Source organism: Cyclopterus lumpus, chromosome 7 (assembly GCF_009769545.1).
Source record: "Cyclopterus lumpus isolate fCycLum1 chromosome 7, fCycLum1.pri, whole genome shotgun sequence".
NCBI classification, from domain to species: domain Eukaryota; kingdom Metazoa; phylum Chordata; class Actinopteri; order Perciformes; family Cyclopteridae; genus Cyclopterus; species Cyclopterus lumpus.
In genome coordinates, this window is record NC_046972.1 from 12210173 (window position 1) to 12230211 (window position 20039).

Below are 20039 nucleotides of genomic sequence, written 5' to 3' on the forward strand. Positions count from 1 at the left end.
TATCATTTTAAATACAATAACAACAAGCTACAATCTACGTACATGCAAAAAATGTTTTAATAAAATTGAAATAAATAAATAAAACTACAGCGAGGATCCGGAAAAGGAAAAGGAACCGTCTTCTGCAGAGGTCACCGAGAACTCGCGGTGGCCGCTGGGACGTCGGCGGACTGTGTGCCTGAGCTGAGGAAGGGTGCGTGTCCCCAGTGTCCGCTCCGGTCGCCCGGTCAGGAATGCGCCTCACGAAGCCGCTGTGTGGTGAAATATTGGATGAAACGCCAGCGGATACTGTGTTCTAAGAAGATTAATGGTTTGGCGTCGCTTATTCCGACACTATCTCAGCGTGCTCGTTTGATTCATTGAGCTGTTAGCCGTTAGCTTGCGTCGTCCACAGCACGCTAGGTCGCTAGCTTTAGCCCGTAGCACACCTGCTAGCCGACTAGCTAGCTAGTAAGCTAGTTTCAGAGAGCTGCTGCATCCAGTCGACCAGAAGAGAACCGGACTCGCTGCTGAACCCCGGGCCGTATCTCGGGCGGAGGAGGAGGTGGTGGTGGCAGGCGGGGGCCGGGAGAAAGAGACAGAGGAAGTGATTCAGGAGCGGCTGATGAGTTCAGATCAGAGCGAAGAGCCGCCGCAGCTGCAGGAGGAGGCTGGTCCCGAACCGGAGACTGGTGGGAAGGACGAGGCTTCGCTGGGAAGCGAGGGAGGCATGGTGAGTGAGAGGCCTTCTGTAGCCTGAAAGCTAACTAAGAGACTAACGAGACCAGTGCTCTGTGGGGACCCGGGAGCTCGGTACACCGCCCTCTACATCCATTCAGCAACGTTCAACCTTAATGCAACCAAGACTCATTTCAAGATTCTCACTTTGTCACCATTTGCGTGATCGCTGTCTGACAGTTATTATAATTATCAAGCTAAAATAATCTCAGGCAAAACACATACGGCTAATTACCGTAACTTGAAGATGGTACGTTAATAACGTGAGTAGCTAACTTGAAGCTGGTACGTTAATTATCGTTACCAACTTTAACCTGGTACGTTAATTATCGTTACCAACTTTAATCTGGTACGTTAATTACCGTTACCAACTTTAATCTGGTACGTTAATTACCGTTACCAACTTGAAGCTGGTACGTTAATAACTTGAAGCTAGTACGTTAATAACGTGAATAACTTGAATATGGTACGTTAATTAGCGGGTTATTACGTTAATAACGTGATAAGCTCATTTCACACACTCATCGTTGTCCTGCTATTTACTGCGGATAGTGAGCTAACGCTAGCTTAGCCTCTGTAACGAGCCCATTAGGTAGTTTGCTGAGTAATCATAAGCCTCTAAGTTAAGTTGACACAGCTGCAGGATGGCGGCGGTGGTAACTGGAGCAGAGCTATCGATAGAGTTGTTTTTGTGACGTATGTGATCGATGCCTCGATTATTGAACGAAGGGTAAACGTTCGTTCACTCATGTTACCTGTTAGCTAATCGTGCTTCTAGCTAGCTGAGCGAGAGCGCTGACATGCGTTGCAAATACCTGGCCTGTGCTGCGCAGCTTGGTCAGCTGACAGTAGTTGGCTTTCCATGGCCTGTAACACGGAAGCATTGTAACCATGGGTCAAGTTGCACAGTTCGTAAATGTTCTTTAAATGACAAGGCCTAAACCATGTGACGCGTCCATTATCGTCTCAATTGGGGAGAGGCGTCTTGATGAATATTGGAACTGGCAGCTGTACTTGTCAGGCGGAGTGCTTTTGCTATAAAGGGGGTGGATCTGTTTGCAAGGGACTGTTAAAAGAAGCAGGTACATTTGACAGCCATTGGTCTGTCAACGTAAGTATACATCTGTCCTCAGCGCCTTTATTGGAGTCACAGTTCACATCATTATCTGTATGCCTTAATATGTACAGCATGGGATCTATTCTTGGCCACCGCTTTTTGCAGGGTCAGGATTTCAACTGCCAGTGCCCTTTTGATATGGAGAGTCACCTCTAATCCTTTGTGCATAAATAATATACAAGTTTGTAAAAGTAACACATACTCATGTTGATTAATCAACATTTATGACTGCACATGCATTGTGGTTACTCAATGCTTTTTTAAATCATTGTACATTGAGGTTTAACGGTGTAACAGCCTCTTTAGTCTACATGGTATCATGGCGCCCTCTGTGGAATATATCATTGGACTACTCTGGTTTCCAATTAGTTGCCACGGAGGCCCGTAGGTGTTCCCGCCATCCAGTGTGCAACAGGGGATTTTTGTTAATGGCACTGGGCCCCAATATACGGTTAAAGTAATTCGTGAGCTCACCTGCAGGTGCAGTGATGGTTGGCTATCGCCTGCATGGTCATAGTTTTCCTAAGGATATGGGAACTTACTCTTAACAGCGATTTAGGTTTGTTTATTTAAGTCATTGAAGATGCTCAGTGTTCAATATCCGATATAAAAAGTAACAATGTATTTGTTTTGATAACTGAGTGTTACTGATGCAATGGCAAATCTTGGGTGATCAGTGAGAATATGGAATATATGATACTCATCGTAGTCTTAGGCACATTCAAATATAAATAAACTATCAAATAAAAATGTTGCCAGCTTTGCATGGACACTATAGTCTACAATTTTTGGGGGGCTGTAATATGCTCAAGCTAAGAAAATCACTTTATTCTGTTTTGATATGTATGGAACTTGTCTGATCCTGCTATTCCTGCTTTGAAGGTCACCTCTAAGGGTGCCGGTTTGAACCCAAATGCCAAGGTGTGGCAGGAGATGCCTGTGGCCCCCAGCGAAGCTGTTACCAACAGCCCTCACTGGCCCCCCTCAGACATCAGTGAGGGTGAGATACACATCCATCAGCCTAATTAAATATCAGAACTGGGAGATGTATAGACAGGGTGAAGCAGCCCTGATAAATAGTGTCCTGTTTGTTCTTGATGGAAACTCTTCTACCTTGTTCACAGGTTATTCTGAGCCTTCCTCTGCTGGGTGTAAGCAGTTCACTGTGGGATTCACAGCCCTGGATGACAGCAGCCCCACAGCAACAGCTGAGATAGCAGTAAATGGAATGGACCCTCCTGAGTTGGGCTTTTCCCCTGCCGAGTCCACCACAGGGACCTCAGGTCAGTCACATCACTTGCAGTTGTCACCACACTCGAACGGTGACTGCAACTAAGGATTATTCTTTTTCATTACATTTATTCTCTTTAGTTTGGATGTGATGAGGTCTAACAGCATCGTTTTCACAGCTTAAATACAATTTTGTTCCGTGACTATTGCCTCACAAATAGGCTTTACACATTAACCTCTGTCAGTCCGGAGGTTTTCATACCAACTGATCACCTCAGCAGGTGAGTTCACTGAGTGCTAACCAGTGGGTATAGTCTTTGTTTAAGGTGAATGAAAACCTGCAGACTGCTGACTCATTAACTTAATTTCTCCCCAGAGGTACATTTTTCTTATTGCTAGGTGAAACTTGAACACAGACTGCTTCACTACATCTAACCCATGCAGTTATTTGTATTTCATTCATGTTTGACTCTGGGGATGTTTAACATGCATTCAACCCATGTTTGACCTGTTGTCACCTCTTGCATAAGACCATGTGCTTAAAGGGATACTTCAGCAATTTTAATTCCCAGAAACGGTAAATCTCCATAAACAATGGATCCTACACCACCCACAATGCAACAAAACATAATCTTTTATTAGACATTCCTTGTATGGGAAAGTGTCAGCGCCCAAGTTTATTAGTTTCTTGGCGTTTGTAGTCGAATATCTACAGCCATAAAACACCTCCATATACCGGTTCTCACCAGTCTTACGACTTATTAAGGTAATGAAATAGCTTGACTTGTCTTTTTAGATTGAGTGAAACAGAATTTGTTTGCAATGGTTTGATGTCACTGACATTGTTACATGATTGAAGTGCTGACTTGGCATCAACTCCAGACACGACAGCCCTGTCAATTATAAAACGTATAAGAGTTTAAAAACAGTTGTGTTGTATTACCGCTGACTTTTTTTTTGTTGTTCTCAGTGGATTCCAAAACTGAAGAGCGATCTAAGATCTCTTCTGAGAATCTACGAGAGTCACTGAAGAAGGAGTTGGAGTTTTATTTCTCCAGGTAAGGAGAAAATTATTATATTATATTATATTGAAGAATTTCCAAGTCAAGATAATGCTAATCTACATGGATCTGTTCCTTTGTGTTTCAGAGAGAACCTCTCAAAGGATTTGTACTTGATGTCCCAGATGGACAGTGACCAGTTTGTCCCTATTTGGACCATTGCCAGCATGGAGGGCATCAAGGTCCTCACCACTGACATGGAACTTATCCTGGATGTGTTGAGATGTAAGCAGAGATGTTAAGATGTATGCTCAAACGATCTGCATATGAATACATATATATGACGTGTCTCGATTTTAAATACCTTAAATTTCCCTCAGCCTCTCCTATGGTACAAGTGGATGAGAAAGGGGTGAAAGTGCGTCCTAATCACAAGCGGTGCATTATCATCCTGAGGGAGGTCCCTGAAACCACACCTGTAGAGGTAAAGCCAACATGTGAATACATGGCCCGTACATACATGTGCTTTTTAGTGAGGATGTAGATGTTTACCTGACGTTTGAGACTATTCTTTGCATGTTATTCACAGGAAGTAGAGTCACTGTTCAAAAATGACAACTGTCCAAAGGTGATAAGTGTTGAGTTCGCACACAACAACAACTGGTACATCACATTCCAATCAGACACTGATGCTCAACAGGTAATGCAATTCAAATGGCTCTTTTCAATAGTAGTATAGTAGTAGTATTCAGGTGACGTGCTGAATTGTCTCATGATTCTCTCTTACGCTCCCCTAGGCATACAAGTATTTAAGAGAGGAAGTGAAAACATTTCAGGGAAAACCCATCATGGTGAGTTCAATTAAACTGTCATTTCGGAAAGACCATTTAATGCAGTTGTTTTTAGTTATTTCACTCATTGCTCTTTTCATGGTTTTCCATGCTGACAGGCCAGGATAAAGGCCATCAACACATTCTTTGCAAAGAATGGCTACCGTAGCATGGACAGCAGCCTGTACGCTCAGCAGTCCCAGAGCCAGTCCCAGTACAGCTCTCCGCTCTACATGCAGCATGTCTACCCCCAGCAGCAGTACCCAGTCTATGGCATCGTACCTCCCACCTGGACTCCTTCGCCCACACCGTATTTTGAAACTCCTCTGGTGAGGCATACCTACTACTTTGGAATTTACCCTCAGTTGAAGACATTCAGTCCCCAAATTCACTTTTGAAAATATTCACACTGTTTTTGTGTTATTAGCATTAATTGCTTAAAATGTGTCCAAAAAAAGAGACCTTGAAAGCTACAATTTTTGCACTCTCAATAATTGATTACCTTTATTGTAACGTCTGAGGAGAAATGCATTGAGTGAATTCAAATAAGACTTTCCCCTCTTGCAATTTGAATTGTCAGTAGACATAAGTATTTTGTTTAACAGTTAGTTCAGCTTTAACACTTACAGAAAATGTGTTTTCAACTTGAATAAATAACGTGACAAATTGTATGCATTATTAAGTGGTGTCTTTATTTTGTTTTGTGCAGGCGCCGTTTCCCAACAGTAGCTTCGTGAATGGATTTGGCTCTGCCGGACACTACAAAACTGGCTCCAGTTCTCTAAATATCACCCGCCCGTTCAACAGAAACCGGTATGGACCACTTTTTCCTGATGCCATTTGTGTTTATTCTATCTAAATCTGTTTTACCATAAGTATAATCTAATTGGAATATTTCACCACTTGGGTCATTATCTGTTGCACAGTGTTAAACTGAACGTCAGATCACCTGCAGTTACATTTTCTCCAAAGATGGCGTGTCCTCAACAGGGAATTGTTCTTCACTCCCTGTCTTCTTACTGTTCCCACAGTGTCCCCCTCTATTCAAGAAAGAATGTAATAAATGCCTTCAGGTACCACTGTTATACTGTACAATAAGCTTCATTGCTACCATCATCTCTTATCATACTGCAACAGCCAATAGACTAAATCCATAACGGGCCTGTTTTTTTCTCTCCAGTTTTTATGGCCATGATCCTTTTCCTTAGTGTGTAAATGTTGCCAGCTAACGGACATCCTGGAATTGTCATGTCATTTGATAAATGTAGGATTGCCTACTAAATGGCAGCGGCCATCTGATTCTGAAACTGGCCTTTTCCAGTTATAGCCACCATGGCTCAAAAACGTCCTCTTTGCGTTGCATGTAACGGTTCCCCTCCATCACAACTAACTACCCATGATATTTTCTTATTCTTTTTCAAAATGTTACTGCAGGAGTTGAGTCTAGGTCAGGCAGCTGTTAAACTTTAATGGTACACACTTTAACTATCTCTCAAAGATATGACCAATTTGTTCATGTATTGAAAAAGCAGCTTCACAAAGAATCGTACTGGGTCAGACCTGATGATGAGATCAAATTACGCATAGAGGGAAACCAGAGAGTGGAGTAACTGGCTTTGGTTCACTCTTTCTCCGCTTGATCTCTTATCTTTTCTTTTCTCTTTTACCCTTCCCCTCCAAAGTCGGGAGCTTCACTCCTGTCCCGATGAGCGTTCAGATTATGAGATCTGAAGGTCAAAGACTCATGAGAAGTACAATCGTGTGAATCATGCTGCTAGGTCTTCAAACAATATGTCTCAAAGCATTATTTGTGCTGCATTAAGATATTAGTAGCCTGTCTAGGTGAGTTACATGGGTGTTGACAATTTCCACACGTTCAGTATGTTGCCATCAGTCTTCACAGCTTCAACCCCCGCATGTCTATACAACCACCCTGAAGACACAGCATGTGGTCTTATTCCTCCAGCACACTGAACACCAGTGTTTCCGCTCATTTAGATGTTTCCGCGTGCATTATCTGAACGTTGGTCATGGGCTCAAATAGGGCTGCAACTAACGAATATTTTAATAATTAATCTGTCGATTAATCGATGAATCTGATTTAAATAAAAAATTAATTTCCAACCCTTTGCCAGAACTGTGCCAGAAAATGCACAGGTAACAGGTTCTGTACATTCAGGACTATAGAGCGCACCTATCTATAGGCCGCGCCTGCTAATTATTAAAGGAAAAAAGAAATTGTACATAAATAAGACGCACTTGTCTATAAACTGCAGGGAAAGGGGGCGTGGCTTGTCTCTGTAAAAACAGTTGTTTCCGCCGTTCACCACGGAATAAATAACCACCAGTTCTGCTTTATACTTGTGGACATCCCATAAACGTCGGAACATCTAACGCCCCGTAGGCTCACACAGCTCGGGGAATTTCACCGACTCTGTCTAGATAACTTCCGCTGCCGGAGCAGCATGCAGGCGGGCAGGAAGGGGGGCGTGGCTTGTTTCCGTAAAAACAGCCGTCCACCACGGGGCAAATAACGTTACGGTCTCTCAGATGGTCTTTGCTCTACCGGCTTTTTTTGCTCCGCTCCTCTCCGCACTCAACGTCTCCGTGTCTTATTGGGTGGCGTAATAAACAAATCGGTAATGCAATTCGTTGCCAACTATTTTAATTATCGATTCGTTGTTGCAGCCCTAGACTCGAAACATAACACCTTTTTTTTTTTTTTTTTATAAATATAGGCGTTTTGCTGTCTGTTCCAATTCCCAACTCATAACGTGATAGCATTAATGTCCAAACACAACATAAGCTCCAATTATAATGCCATACAGTGGATTAACATGTCATAGCCCATTCAATTAGTTCTGCTGAACTGTAATAACTGCGCAATTGTTAACGGTGTTAGGATATTAATCAGTCAAACATATTAAAGTATTCCTGAACAACATTGGTAAATTTAGTCTAAAGACAAGGTCATGATATCCTTTAACGTATGGTTTACACTTCTTTTGTTCTAAGTTTTCAACTCTCTGGTTACAAACTGGAAAGGAAACACTGGTTACACTATACATAAAGATTATTTTAATTTGATGTTGACCGAGATCACTTCACCATTTCCCCTCTGCGACAGAAACCATGTGAAGCCCCAAGTGAGGACAGGTGAGGTGACCTCAGCGTCTATAACTCCCGTCCCCTTGGAGAGTTTGACTGGACTACGCAGTCCGCACCCCCCCCCTTCTGTCACCACCATCCCAGTCCAGGCAGCTTCTGACCTGAGCTCAGCATTCTCACATCTCTCCTCTGCGGATCCCAGTGAAGACAGCGGCATGGCTGGACGTGGAAGGTAAAGCTGTTTTACCTGAATGTAATGGCTGCTTTTGCCAATTGACTTAGTCGCTGTTGAAAGATCCCATAATTTGCATTTCAGACGCAGCACAACCTACAGAGGAACACGGAGAAGGCGAGAGGACGACCGGATTGCTGTAAATACCAGTTTTCATGTCTTAAGACTCGTATATTGTATTTAAAGCATGAACCATCTTGTGATTTTTCATATCAATTTCCTTTCTCAGAGGCCTGCTCCGTTAGCAGAGGTCAAAGTTTCTCCACCCAAGTTTGACTTGGCTGCTACCAATTTCCCACCTCTTCCTGGCTGCGTGGTCAGTACACAGGGAGAGCCAGTGCTGGAAAACCGAATGTCCGATGTTGTACGCGGTTTGTACAGAGACAAGGTAAGAAGAAATTAAGACTGAAACAGTTTTTACATCACTTGGATAAACCTCACTGAAAGCTTTGAGAGGGGGAACTTCATACGTTTGCTTTTTTATAGACTGAACAAGCCAATAAAGAAGCCACTGTGAGTCCATGTTCAGGACAATCACCAGTTGCAGAGGAGGCTGTGGCTGTATCAAGTCTTGCCCTGGCAGCAACGAAACCTGCTACACAACCAGTTGGACCTTCAGCTCCTGGGTACGACTGTCGCAACAATTACAATTTAATCAGGAACTTGAACTTCAGCACTATAATGTTAACTTGAATATCTGACATTTTTTCTCTGACAGTATTACTCGCCAGGAGAGGAGAGTTGAACGGGCAGAGCCTCCTGCTCCAAAAGTGGCTCCACGCACACCTGTTCAGACTACCGTGAACCCATCCCCCACCACACAACCTGTGCCTAGCTCCAGGCCTCAGCCTGCTGCTGCTGCCACCGCCGCCTCCACCCTGCCGGCGACTCCCAATACGCCGGTTCCTGCTACAGCCACTATTCCCACCCCTGTACAGGTGAGAATCTGGTTCTTTGTCATTACAACCTGCAACTTGAGCTTAGTTGTCTTCCTGATGATGATATCTATTGCGCAGAGGGCAGTGAGGTAGTGGACTGACTGGCTTTGGTTCTTTCCCTTCTCTCTACCTGTTACTCTTCTTCAGTATCTCTGTCTTTTATCTCTACCCTTTCCCACCAAACGTCCAGAACGTTAACTCCTAACCCAATGAGCGTTAAGATTATGAGATCTGAGGGTTTGACAAGGGAAATTATAATATCATGTGTAAATGTGAGTCATTGTTACAGCCTTTTTTCTTTTTTTTTTACCCTGTGCCTTCCTGCCTTGGTTCAGGAGCCACGTAAGCTCAGCTATGCCGAGGTGTGCCAACGGCCACCTAAGGACCCTCCGCCTGCGACCCCTGCCCCAGCTTCTACAGGCGCCGCGTCAGGCCAGCCGTTACGTGAGTTGCGCGTAAACAAGGCCGAGGAGCCGGGCGCCAGCAGTGGTTCTGGAGACAAGCAAGAGAAAGGCCACGACAGGGAGGGTGGATGGGAATGCAAGGAGAGCCGACCAACACGTGAACGTGACTCTCAAGGCTACTACCGCAGCAATGGCCCGAGAAGCACCGGGGGCCTCAAGTTCCGGGACCAGAGGCGCCCGCCTCCGGCCCGACGCAGCTCCCCACAGGGAGGCTACAGGCACACTGGCAAAGAGCAGAATATCCCACCAGTATCGCCAAAGTAAAAACTTGATATGAATGGAAAAAAAAAGATTATGGATATATATAATTATATAAAAATGAATAACATAAAAGCAACAACATTATGGTAGCCGCCTTTTCCCCCCTGGGACTGTCCAAAGAAAAGCTTTTAAAAATGACTGCGACCGGGACTTCCTGGACAAATGAGCAAATTGACACCTGAAGAACTTTGAGTGATTTGAAAAGGATACAAATCTTGTTTTGGCCTCCAGCATTATGCTTAAAAGTGCAGTTTATCTGGAGGCGGTCTCATTTTTGCTCTGCTAGGGAGAGGTGGGATGCTGGGCCGCGTCATCGGCCATCTACCTTTTTTTATTTTAAAGAATAGATGTCTGCAAGAACAATATGCACTAAGAAGAAAATAACATGCATATATGTCATGTACATACAAAGATATCACTAACACGCAATGAGACATCAGTTTCTTTTTCTTTTTTTTTGTGTGCTTATGTTTGCAAGTATGACTGAAGGGTTGACTGATGTCTGTGTATGCATTGATTGTTTAGCAACTTGATTGAAGTGCTACAGTGTGCTGTTGCATTGATGTAATGCAATGGATGATTTTTGATTTCTACAGCAGAGTTTCTCAATCTGTCCTGAAACCAGACAGTGTGGTCCTCCAATGTATATTAATGAAATGTGTTCTATGGTGGTATTTTGATCCTGGTTCATAATTGGCTTAAATTGTATCAATCGAATATCAAACTGTTGATGTAAGACGCAGTCAGCTGTGTGGTTTTGTTTGAACCTGAAATCCACTGGCCTGTTAGCCGTGGTGAACCTGCTAGCCTGGTCCAAAGTTTTCATGTTTAAGTTTTATCTCCATTTATCTGAACTGGTTCGGGTCTAACCACTCTGATGGATTTAGAACATTGTCATGTTTATCAGTCAGGTTCTCTGTTTACATGTTTGATTTGGTTGTAGAGTGATGTTTTCCAAGAGGGGAGAGGAAAAAAGAATTGGTTAATAACATTTGACTGTTCAGTGCACCTGGTAGTTTAGGTGAGGTTTGGCTTTTCTACATCATCACAGGATATCCAGGTTAAGCTTATATCTGTGAATTGTTCTTAACAATGGCATAGTGTCAAAAATAGACTGGAGTGCGGTTAGCGGACGATGATAGCTACATGATATTTGGCAGCCAAGTCGTTGGTATAAAGAAAATTGGAACATTTTCGCGTGCTATGTGCCAGCTGCCTCTGATCATAGTGTGCTAGACTAAAGTTTTGATTTTTATTGACACTGTCTGCTAAATATTGTAGTCTTGGGGAAACTATTGGCCCAGTGAAACTGGATTTTGAAGAAGCTGTAGAGGTGTAGTTGCCTATGCTATATCGTGATAACCATTCACTAGAAAATGTGTGTGGGAGAATGTAATTGTTCTAGTACTGAATTTACAGAGGGAGGCTATTGACCGCAGGTATCCACCAGATTGTTTTGTGCTTTTTAGAGTGAGTTTTTGTTTCTTCTTTTTTTCTTTAATTTTTGAAAAACAGATTGAATTAGAATTTGAAGTTTGACTTCACTGTATGTATTGCTTTTTAAATGTATTTATTTTCATTCTTATGCACAACGCTTTTCTCCCAATCTTGGTAGGCTGGTTTCCCCAAAGTTGTGTGAAATCGCATTGGCTAAATAAAATCACGCATATGACATTTCTAAACTGTTGGCGATGTCAGCTGAGCGACAGTTCTTGATGCATTGACTTTGGGTTTAGTAATGCAGTAAAACGAGTAACCAATCACGGGGGCTGTTGTGTCTTTTTCATTAATGAGTATGAGCAGCTAGTGATTTAGTTTAATTAAATAAATGCACTAACTTGTTTTTCAAAAGAATCTTACTTATGTTTAAAGTGAAATAATTTTAGAATATGGTTGATGTTAACAGGCTTGCAAATACCTACAGCAATCCCTCCCCTGCATATGTTTGGGTTATTTTCTATTAATTTGGGTTGGGGTGGCAAAAGGAAATATAGTAATGGATCAACCAAGTGTTTGAGACACAATCCTAGAACTGTATGAAATGTCACCAAAAATAAATTATTTTGATTTGGCTTTCCAGTGTCTCACTTCTTTCGGCTCGCTTGTGTTTTGTCCGGTGACATCAAAGGTTAAATGGGTTTCATAGACTGAATTTAAAGAAGTCTTCAAGCAACTACTTCCTGTTTTGCCATCTGCAATGAACCCTGTAAAAGTACACTATCTGGATTAAAATGGTCTGTTTAAAAAAAAAATAAAGATTTAGAAAAGTCTCTGTCCAATAACAAGAAAATGATGCCAGTGAGACCTGCAGAAAAGTGAGTAAATAAAGCAAAATGTGGCATTGCAACTAAAATTTGGCAAGTTAGTTGTCAGTTTTATACCTGATCATATTATATATATTTTCATTAAAATGTCATAATGGTAGTATCAAACTGCTTGTGTCTAACTAGCTGCCCCAGTCCATAAGATATTGACTGTATTCTCACATGATACAATGAATAGCAGCAAAGCTGGACACCAGGCTGAGAGTACACAATGTTTTGTTGTGCTTCAACAGTATATCAAAAAACCAAGAATGACAAATGCATTAGTCGACTTAAAGTTTAGCTCCGATTTGATCTGCTTTAATTCTTCAAACCCTCTGGTTCATACCTACCGTGTCAACACCAGGATGCAGATCCACAATGAAGGCCTGGATCTTGAATGTTGGGAAACAAAAGTGCTGAAACGATTGATCAATCAATTGACAGGCCATATTTGATAATCACGTTATCAAAATATTTGTTTTAAGTTTAAAAAAAAATCAACATTCAATTGTGACACATTCTTCTCCTTAAAAGAACGTGCTACTTCTCTCTAATATCTCTGAATTGATTACGTGACATTAGTCCACCGTCCCAACCCAACTTTAAAACTGCACTTAGTTTGTGAGTGGCTTGTTGGTTTGGTGGCTCACCAGGGAACAAACCAGCAGGGACCGTCTGGGCTGCCAGTCTCCACTTGCTGGACTGCACCTTAACATGGTCATGAGCCCGAGACACTCGCGGCATGCCCGCTGCATAACAGCCCTATTTTGGGAAAGGAAGTACTCTTGGTAGCCTTCCTGTCAGACATCGTAACACCTGGTGTTCAAAGAAAACGTCAAGTTGTGTGAAAGTTCCGGCCGACTGTTGGCTCGGTCCCGTGTTAACACGTGTGACACGTGTACATGTTCCGATGCGAGGGTCCCGGGACAGAGGGTGTCGGGTCTTGGACGGGCTCTACGAAATAAACTAAACAGAATAAAGGGGACAAGCTCGAGGCGGAGGGCGTGGCCGCGAGCGCTGGCGCTTTGTGTTTGGGTCGAACCGATCAGCGAACGGTCTATTCGGTAACCGGTCAGATCTTCAAACTGAGGACCAGGAACGGTACGTTGCGTCGTTGGCCTCGTTTACTTGTCGACGGTTCGCGGAAAGATCGTTCACAAGTGTTTCCCGTGAATGTCACTCGATGTTTTCGCCTCCGAGTGACGATTATTCCTCGACGCTAGCGTTAGCTAGCTAGCTAGCTAGCTGCCGCTGTCTCCGAGGGGATTTGTTTGTTTACTCTAAACCAGCCCCGTTAGCGTCAAGCGGCTCTAGTGATTGGCACGATTACAGTAATCTGTTATTTGTTAGATATCATACTTGGCGTAAAACGTGCATCACTGTTGTTATATTGTTAGATTTCGCTGTGGAGTCTGTTGTCGCCGAGGGAGCCCACGTCATCTGATACTTATGGAGAGAACGGTCAAACTGTGTGTTCCTTTTGGTTTTAAAGTAACCATTGGCGATTGCCATCATGCATAGCATTTTTTAAATCTTAAAATCAATTTGACTTCTTCTTTACTTTTTTTAAAAGGTTTTATTAATTAAAAAAACTCCCAAATATAACATGATATGCAATATAACTCGTCTTAGCAGACCTCATTATGTAGTATTTAATTTGACATGAAATGAACTAACCTACAGTTTGGACGTATTTGTTTTCCACATGTAAATATAACACGTGGACACATATCTCCATGAGGGAAAGTCTTTGGCAAATAAATAAATGGATAAAAGTACTTTTTTTTTTTTTTTAAATGTGTTGTTTTGCTCCGTTAAGGCCCAGGGATCCCTGCTAACGGAGCAGGGTGTCTTCCAACTTTTAACCCAAACTTCTTGAAGAATGTGTTTCAGTGTGCCTGTTTGTCGCCCCGGCCTTGGTGCCATGGTCCTCAGTTGCACATGAGCTCTACTATGTGGTATATCATGCAAAGCATTCAAAGTAAATACTCCTTGTCCGAGCGGCTCATCCGCACCATCGCAGCCATTCGCTCATTCCCACACGACAATGTGGAGGATCTCATTCGTAAGGTAGGCCTCATCTTCTCGTCCAACTTCAAATGAATAATCTTTGAGTGTCATCAGTTTTATAGTGACATCATTTACCTCCTGTGTGCCCTCAGGGAGCTGATGTGAACCGGATGCATGGCACACTTAAGCCCCTGCACTGTGCCTGTATGGTCGCCGATGCTGACTGTGTAGAGCTGCTGTTGGAGAAGGGCGCAGAGGTAGGACAGAGAGGTCTCCTACACACTGAGCCATTCCCCATAGAAAACTATAGATTTTTATTAAATCGATGTCCAGACAGCCACTGTATGAAAGGTAACCTGCAAAGAGTTCAACCTTGCTTGTGATGGGTAATCCCTCATGTGGAACAGAGATACAGGTCTGAGCAGGAGTCCATTTTATAACTCTAACCCGTTTGTGTGTTCAAGAATGTTTGGACATTTTAAATTGATTAGTTGGTTGCTGAAAAGCATTAATGCACAAATAAATAAAAAAAACAATGGTAAACAAGCAGTGAAATGCCGTAATGAGATAATTACTATTGAGCTTTTTTTGACTAAGTTTGCCGTTTGACAACCAACTCTAGTGTTGGATTCATTTAAGACACAACATTTGTTGTTTCATACTGTGCTGTTATGAACTAAAACTAGTGGCAATGGAAAATTGCATTTTATAAAGCCTAATATGCCACATGACAAGAACAAAAACAAATGTTGTTACTTCCCTCTAGCCGGGCCATGCCTTACAATTCTAGTTACATTTTTCTAGGCATAGAGATGTCTATTTTTTAAATCTCTGCCTCCACGTAAACCCACAGAAGGTTTTGTTTGTGGTACTCATTGCATTGAAATACAAAAAATATAATGTTAAAGCAGAGTGCACTGGTAGATGAATGGTTAGCTAGTCGAGTGCATTCCACATCTTTTGGTACCTTTTGTTTGTACCTTGTTGCATGTCGTACTCGTCTCTCTTTCCATATTATCTGGCTGCCTTTTCCCTACTGACTGGCCAATGAAGGCAAAAGCTCATATTCAACAGCAACTCGTCTCTTCAGAAACACTGCCCCTGTTACTTTAGATAGTCGCATGCAATAGTTTTCATTGGGACTATTTGATAACAAGCAGTTCCAGAATATTGTCTGTGGGTGAACCACACTTCTAACTGTAGGGCTCTGTTTTTGTGGTGCTGCAAGCAGCGTAACACCAGTTTGGTGTTTTCTAGACCTCAGAATTCTCTTTTCCCGTCTGTGTTATTTTGGTGCCCAACTACCACACCCTCTGATCTATATTCCACTTCAGCCAGCCCTTTGCACGGTCTGCCGCTGCACATACTTGGACCAAAATGTCAAGTGCACAGTTCATGTGCCTAAGACATACCACTTTGTGCTGGTCGCGGTGGATGCACGGTTGGCGGTATGGCTCAAAGTTTTGTTAACCACTGAGCGGAACATTGCTCTTTTCATTACACTTCCTTATCAGGTGAATGCTTTGGATGGATATAACCGAACAGCACTGCACTATGCAGCAGAGAAGGATGAGAGCTGCGTGGAGCTGCTGTTGGAGTACGGGGCCCATCCAAACGCCCTGGACGGCAACAAGGACACACCACTTCACTGGGCTTCCTTCAAAGATAACCCAGACTGTGTGAGGGCCCTGCTGGAGAGCGGCGCCTTTCCCAATGCCAGGGACTACAACAATGACACGCCTTTGAGCTGGGCAGCAATGAAGGGCAACCTGGAGAGTGTCAAAGTGCTATTAGACTACGGAGCTCAGGTCCATGTGACCAACTTGAAGGGCCAGACCCCTATCTCCCGACTGGTTGCCCTGTTGGCCCGGGGCCTGGGTACTGAACAGGAGGAGGAGTGCTTAGAGCTGCTGTGCCGGGCAGCAGGGCGGTTTGAGATCCGAAGGGCTGATGGCACCCTTCCCAGGGAGCTGAGTAAGGATCCCCAGCTGCTGGCGAGGCTGACCAACATGGTGGCTCAGGCTCCCACGCTTCGCTCTCTGGCGCGCTGTGCTGTTCGTCAGAGTCTTGGAGTCCAGTTCCTCCCCACTGCTGTAAAAGAGCTTCCTTTACCAGAGACTATCAAAGACTTTTTACTGCTGAGAGACTGAGGTGATGGAAACATTAGGGAGTTCTCAGACCTTACTGGCTAATAATTGGACATTTGTTAGCAAGTAAGTGTCTCCATTGAATTATAGGATATTGTCTGACAGTGGCCCTCCCTCATTTATCATTATTGGTAGCTCTGGTCTGTTAGTCTTTTCACAGCCCACACCGAAGGCAGTTCAGAAAGAAACTGCAACATCAGGGTTGTTAGGCTTCATCATAGGAATTGACCTCCATGAAGCTTGTTGTGTCCATCCAGCTGTTCACAAAGAGCATCTTTGACATTTTAATTAGGCATCTTAATATGTGTTGTATGCAAAATGTACAATATGTATTAGGTATGTTACATTTGAATGCTTATAAATTGTTAATATGGTTTGTCACGGAGCATGAGGAAAATCATCAATGTTGAGTTTGTTGGTCAAATTAGTCTATCCTCATTGTAAGATTCGATTTAAATGTGTAATAGGTTAATGAATAACACTAATGTCTCATGATGCAGGCTGTCCAGTAATTCTGTCAGAGGATGCAGTTTCTGAATTGGAGTTCTGGAACAAATTGTAAGTCGCCTCTGATAGTTGGAGTGGCCATCTTTCTCTCAATGACGTCTGAGTGAAATCACAATGCAACATGTTTTGCAGTACTAAGGAAGAATGAAAAGGGGGGGGGGGGGGGGGTAATACTCTTTGATCAGAACAGAAAATATTGTGTCAGAAGAGAGCAGTTGTATTTGTTATGTAGAAGCAATGAAATGTTGCAGAATAGTATCATTGGTTTCACAAAATGTGCCAGGCACACTAATCTTGCCTTCATCTAGCCCTCTGAAAATGTTCCAGTGTTGATAAAAGTTATGTCAACATGCCTGCTGATATATATGATAGACCATTTATTTTAATGAGGGATGCCCTTGCCAAGAAGGAGTTTTCTTTTCACAATGGATCTTTTCAGTCTTAACTTTCTAAAGTTTGGGTTTTCAAAGGTGCTCCCAGGTCTAAACCTTTTGTTGAATATGTTTAAAAAGTACTTTTAATTTTACATTAAATGTAGAAAAAATGAATGGCATGATTACTAAGTTTGTATCCTTTTATAGATTCACTAAATAAGCTTGCAAAATGTGTTTAAGTTTTTGTTATGCCATTTGTCTGAAATCTGACCATTTCTGGGCTTAGTTGTGTTTTCTTCTTCTGCCACCTCGCAGATAACGTCTTGTGTACACCTGCAAAAGTGCTTTTTTCTTCTCCCCCCCCCCATTGTCAATGAAATAAAATGCCTTTTATTCTCTCCATTGTTCTTTACAAAATAATAAAACTCATGAAGTTGTTTTAAGGGACACGGTAACACATTTAACAAATCATGATGAAACCCTGCTCCGATAGCTTGGTTGTAGTATGAATCACTCTGCTGCATTTTCATATTATTGTCTCTCATCAGATTGAGGTTTTATTTGCATCAGCCTTTTTTACAGCAGACATTTTGACTGCAGCAGGAGAAGCCCAGGTGTTACTGAAGACATGAACAATGGGTCCATTATATTCACGTGTCCCAATAAGTGAACAACAGTGTGACAGTAAACCAGCATGTACAAACACCTAACACCAAACTTCAATGGAATTCAGGATCATGAATTTAGCTATTTACCCGCGTGGCTCTCCGGCACCTTTTTAAAAAACTACAATGTAGTCTCTGGAATACCAAACCAGTGATCAACACTCAGCTTTTGAAATTAAATGTTTCCATACACCTGTGAGGAACATCAAGGCAATGTTTTGATGTCAATCTCATTGTCTATCATGTAATAACAGGTCACATGCTGCTTTGTCACTGAAAATATACCCATATTTAAAGTGCACAAGTAATATACAACATTATCTGCCAGGTCAATCATATACAAAAGCATGATTAATATAGTGAAGAAAAGGCTGGGTTATGTGTCAAACTGCAACTTCTTGTCCGTGATTAGGATTGGATGCTGTAATCACTTAGTGCCTTACAGTATAATAAGAGCTTACTACACTCATTTGTCTGAATCAGTCATTACAATACGGGCCACAGCAGCTCAAATATGAGAAACCACATCCAGTTACAGTCAGGACTGCTGGAGCTGTTTCTAAGATAATTACTACTCAGACCCTCAAGAGTTTATGCCTCAACAGGGCAATGAATCACGGATGAACAGGGATACACATTTACAATCTGTTACAACTGTATTTGCTTTGTAAAAACTGGTGACTTGGCAAAACATTTAGACGGTCAAGAAGTAGCTCATTGTATATTTACATTAACACAGACGTTAATCTGAGTGTATTCAGTTCACAAATCGTCCACCAGGGGTCTCTCTAGCCTTGTGTATGTATCAACTCAAAGTTATTGTCTTTTAAAACTGTTTCTGAATGAATTGTTTTGTGTGATTAGCAAATTAGAGGAACATTGTGACGTTACGTAACACTTGCTGTAGATTACACTGGATGCCTCGTGTTTAATTCCTTATGCAGTTTTTCAAATTTACGAGAGCTGATTGGGAACAATCTCAAGATCAGCCATTGCAGCATATTTCATTATTTATATTTTGGTATTGTTACACCATGCTGCCTTTTACTGCCACAATCAGGAGGTCCACTTTCAAGGAGAGAGAATAGGGCTAAAATATCAGTAAGGAAATCACAGTAACAAACAAAAGGGGAAAGACATTTGCATACAATAGTTTCAACTATTTGCTTTTATCATGTGAGTTGTGACACATAACAGTAATCAAAACAAAGACGTTATTAAAAATGGAAACAAATATAATTGTAACTTTATTTTTTACTAAGTAACTACATAGTACCACTAGTCATCCTCCGTGTACAGCAGCACTCCACATACCTGGGTTAGACTTGGAAATCATTTAAATCAAGTCAATTCAACTCTCAAATTAGTTTCAAGAGGCTTTACAATCTGAAAAAAACATCACCCACCCATAGAGATAATTGTGTAACTGGTGATTGTCTTGAACAACTGACTATTAGGTGGGATTCTTTAATCATAAAGACAAATACACTGTATAATTACCTTTTTTCACATTCTTAAGTTCAATTGTTATACTTTATTAACATTTATGAAAGGGCCCTATGATTGAAAGCGATTATCACTATTTAGTTAATTGTAATATAGTATGACATTTGTTATTTGTAATCTATAGTGGACTTTTAAGTCACTTTAGTTTAGTCCTCAAAACGTATGTACTGTTCTAAGTGTATGGCTTCTTGATGTATATAGCACTGTTTTTTGCTTCATAGGAATTTAAAACTAATTATGACGAGCTTCCAATTCAGTATGTATGTTGTATGTATGTAATTTGTCTGTTCAGTTTGGTAATCTTATGTTTTTATGACATTTATTGACTCATTCAATTCCGTGACTTGAATGGGAATTCGAATGTGTTACGCAACATAATGTGCATTGATGGCTGCCACCAAATATGGCGCCCAGGTAGTTTTTTATATAGGGTAACACATTTTGATCGGGTAGGTGAAGACAGGTGTACCACATGTTGAGGGTTCAACTTGCTAATTTGTATCCAGCATCTACATTGACAGATGTCCCTTTCTCCCCGTGTATATATGTGAATTAAGTCCAATCTCCTGGAGACTTCGGGAGTCAAATCTACGGGAAACCGAAGCTTTTCCGCTCCAACCTCTGGA

General features: G+C 42.0%; 2 protein-coding genes across 5 annotated transcripts; both read left to right on the forward strand.

The window, feature by feature from the left end:
* Positions 1–142: 142 nt before the first annotated feature.
* LOC117733311 (la-related protein 4) lies at positions 143–11971 on the forward strand. Its single transcript, XM_034536855.1, has 16 exons — positions 143–712; positions 2717–2834; positions 2959–3117; positions 4035–4122; positions 4214–4350; positions 4446–4549; positions 4655–4765; positions 4863–4916; positions 5015–5224; positions 5605–5708; positions 8023–8235; positions 8320–8374; positions 8465–8623; positions 8722–8861; positions 8954–9173; positions 9509–11971. The coding sequence occupies exons 1-16, from the start codon at positions 605–607 to the stop codon at positions 9899–9901; spliced, it is 2373 nt and encodes a 790-aa protein (XP_034392746.1). The 5' UTR covers positions 143–604; the 3' UTR covers positions 9902–11971.
* A 1012-nt stretch (positions 11972–12983) lies between these two features.
* asb8 (ankyrin repeat and SOCS box containing 8) lies at positions 12984–17642 on the forward strand. Of its 4 annotated transcripts, XM_034537337.1 has the most exons (5): positions 12985–13305; positions 13602–13673; positions 14086–14274; positions 14367–14471; positions 15729–17642. In XM_034537337.1, exons 3-5 carry the CDS (start codon positions 14146–14148, stop codon positions 16362–16364), a joined length of 870 nt encoding a protein of 289 aa, XP_034393228.1. In that variant the 5' UTR covers positions 12985–13305; positions 13602–13673; positions 14086–14145; the 3' UTR covers positions 16365–17642. The 4 variants fall into 4 exon arrangements, with proteins under 4 accessions (XP_034393229.1, XP_034393228.1, XP_034393227.1 ...); XM_034537338.1 differs by lacking the exon at positions 13602–13673 and having other exon boundaries at positions 12984–13305; XM_034537336.1 differs by having other exon boundaries at positions 13602–14274.
* The last annotated feature ends 2397 nt before the right edge of the window (positions 17643–20039 follow it).

Coding starts and splice junctions, on each gene's coding strand:
- LOC117733311 (XM_034536855.1), top strand. CDS start 605: ATGAGTTCAGATCAGAGCGAAGAGCCGCCGCAGCTGCAGGAGGAGGCT. Junction 713..2,716: donor TGGGAAGCGAGGGAGGCATG/GTGAGTGAGAGG, acceptor CCTGCTTTGAAG/GTCACCTCTAAGGGTGCCGG. Junction 5,225..5,604: donor CGTATTTTGAAACTCCTCTG/GTGAGGCATACC, acceptor TGTTTTGTGCAG/GCGCCGTTTCCCAACAGTAG.
- asb8 (XM_034537338.1), top strand. CDS start 14,146: ATGAGCTCTACTATGTGGTATATCATGCAAAGCATTCAAAGTAAATAC. Junction 14,275..14,366: donor TGGAGGATCTCATTCGTAAG/GTAGGCCTCATC, acceptor GTGTGCCCTCAG/GGAGCTGATGTGAACCGGAT. Junction 14,472..15,728: donor TGTTGGAGAAGGGCGCAGAG/GTAGGACAGAGA, acceptor CTTCCTTATCAG/GTGAATGCTTTGGATGGATA.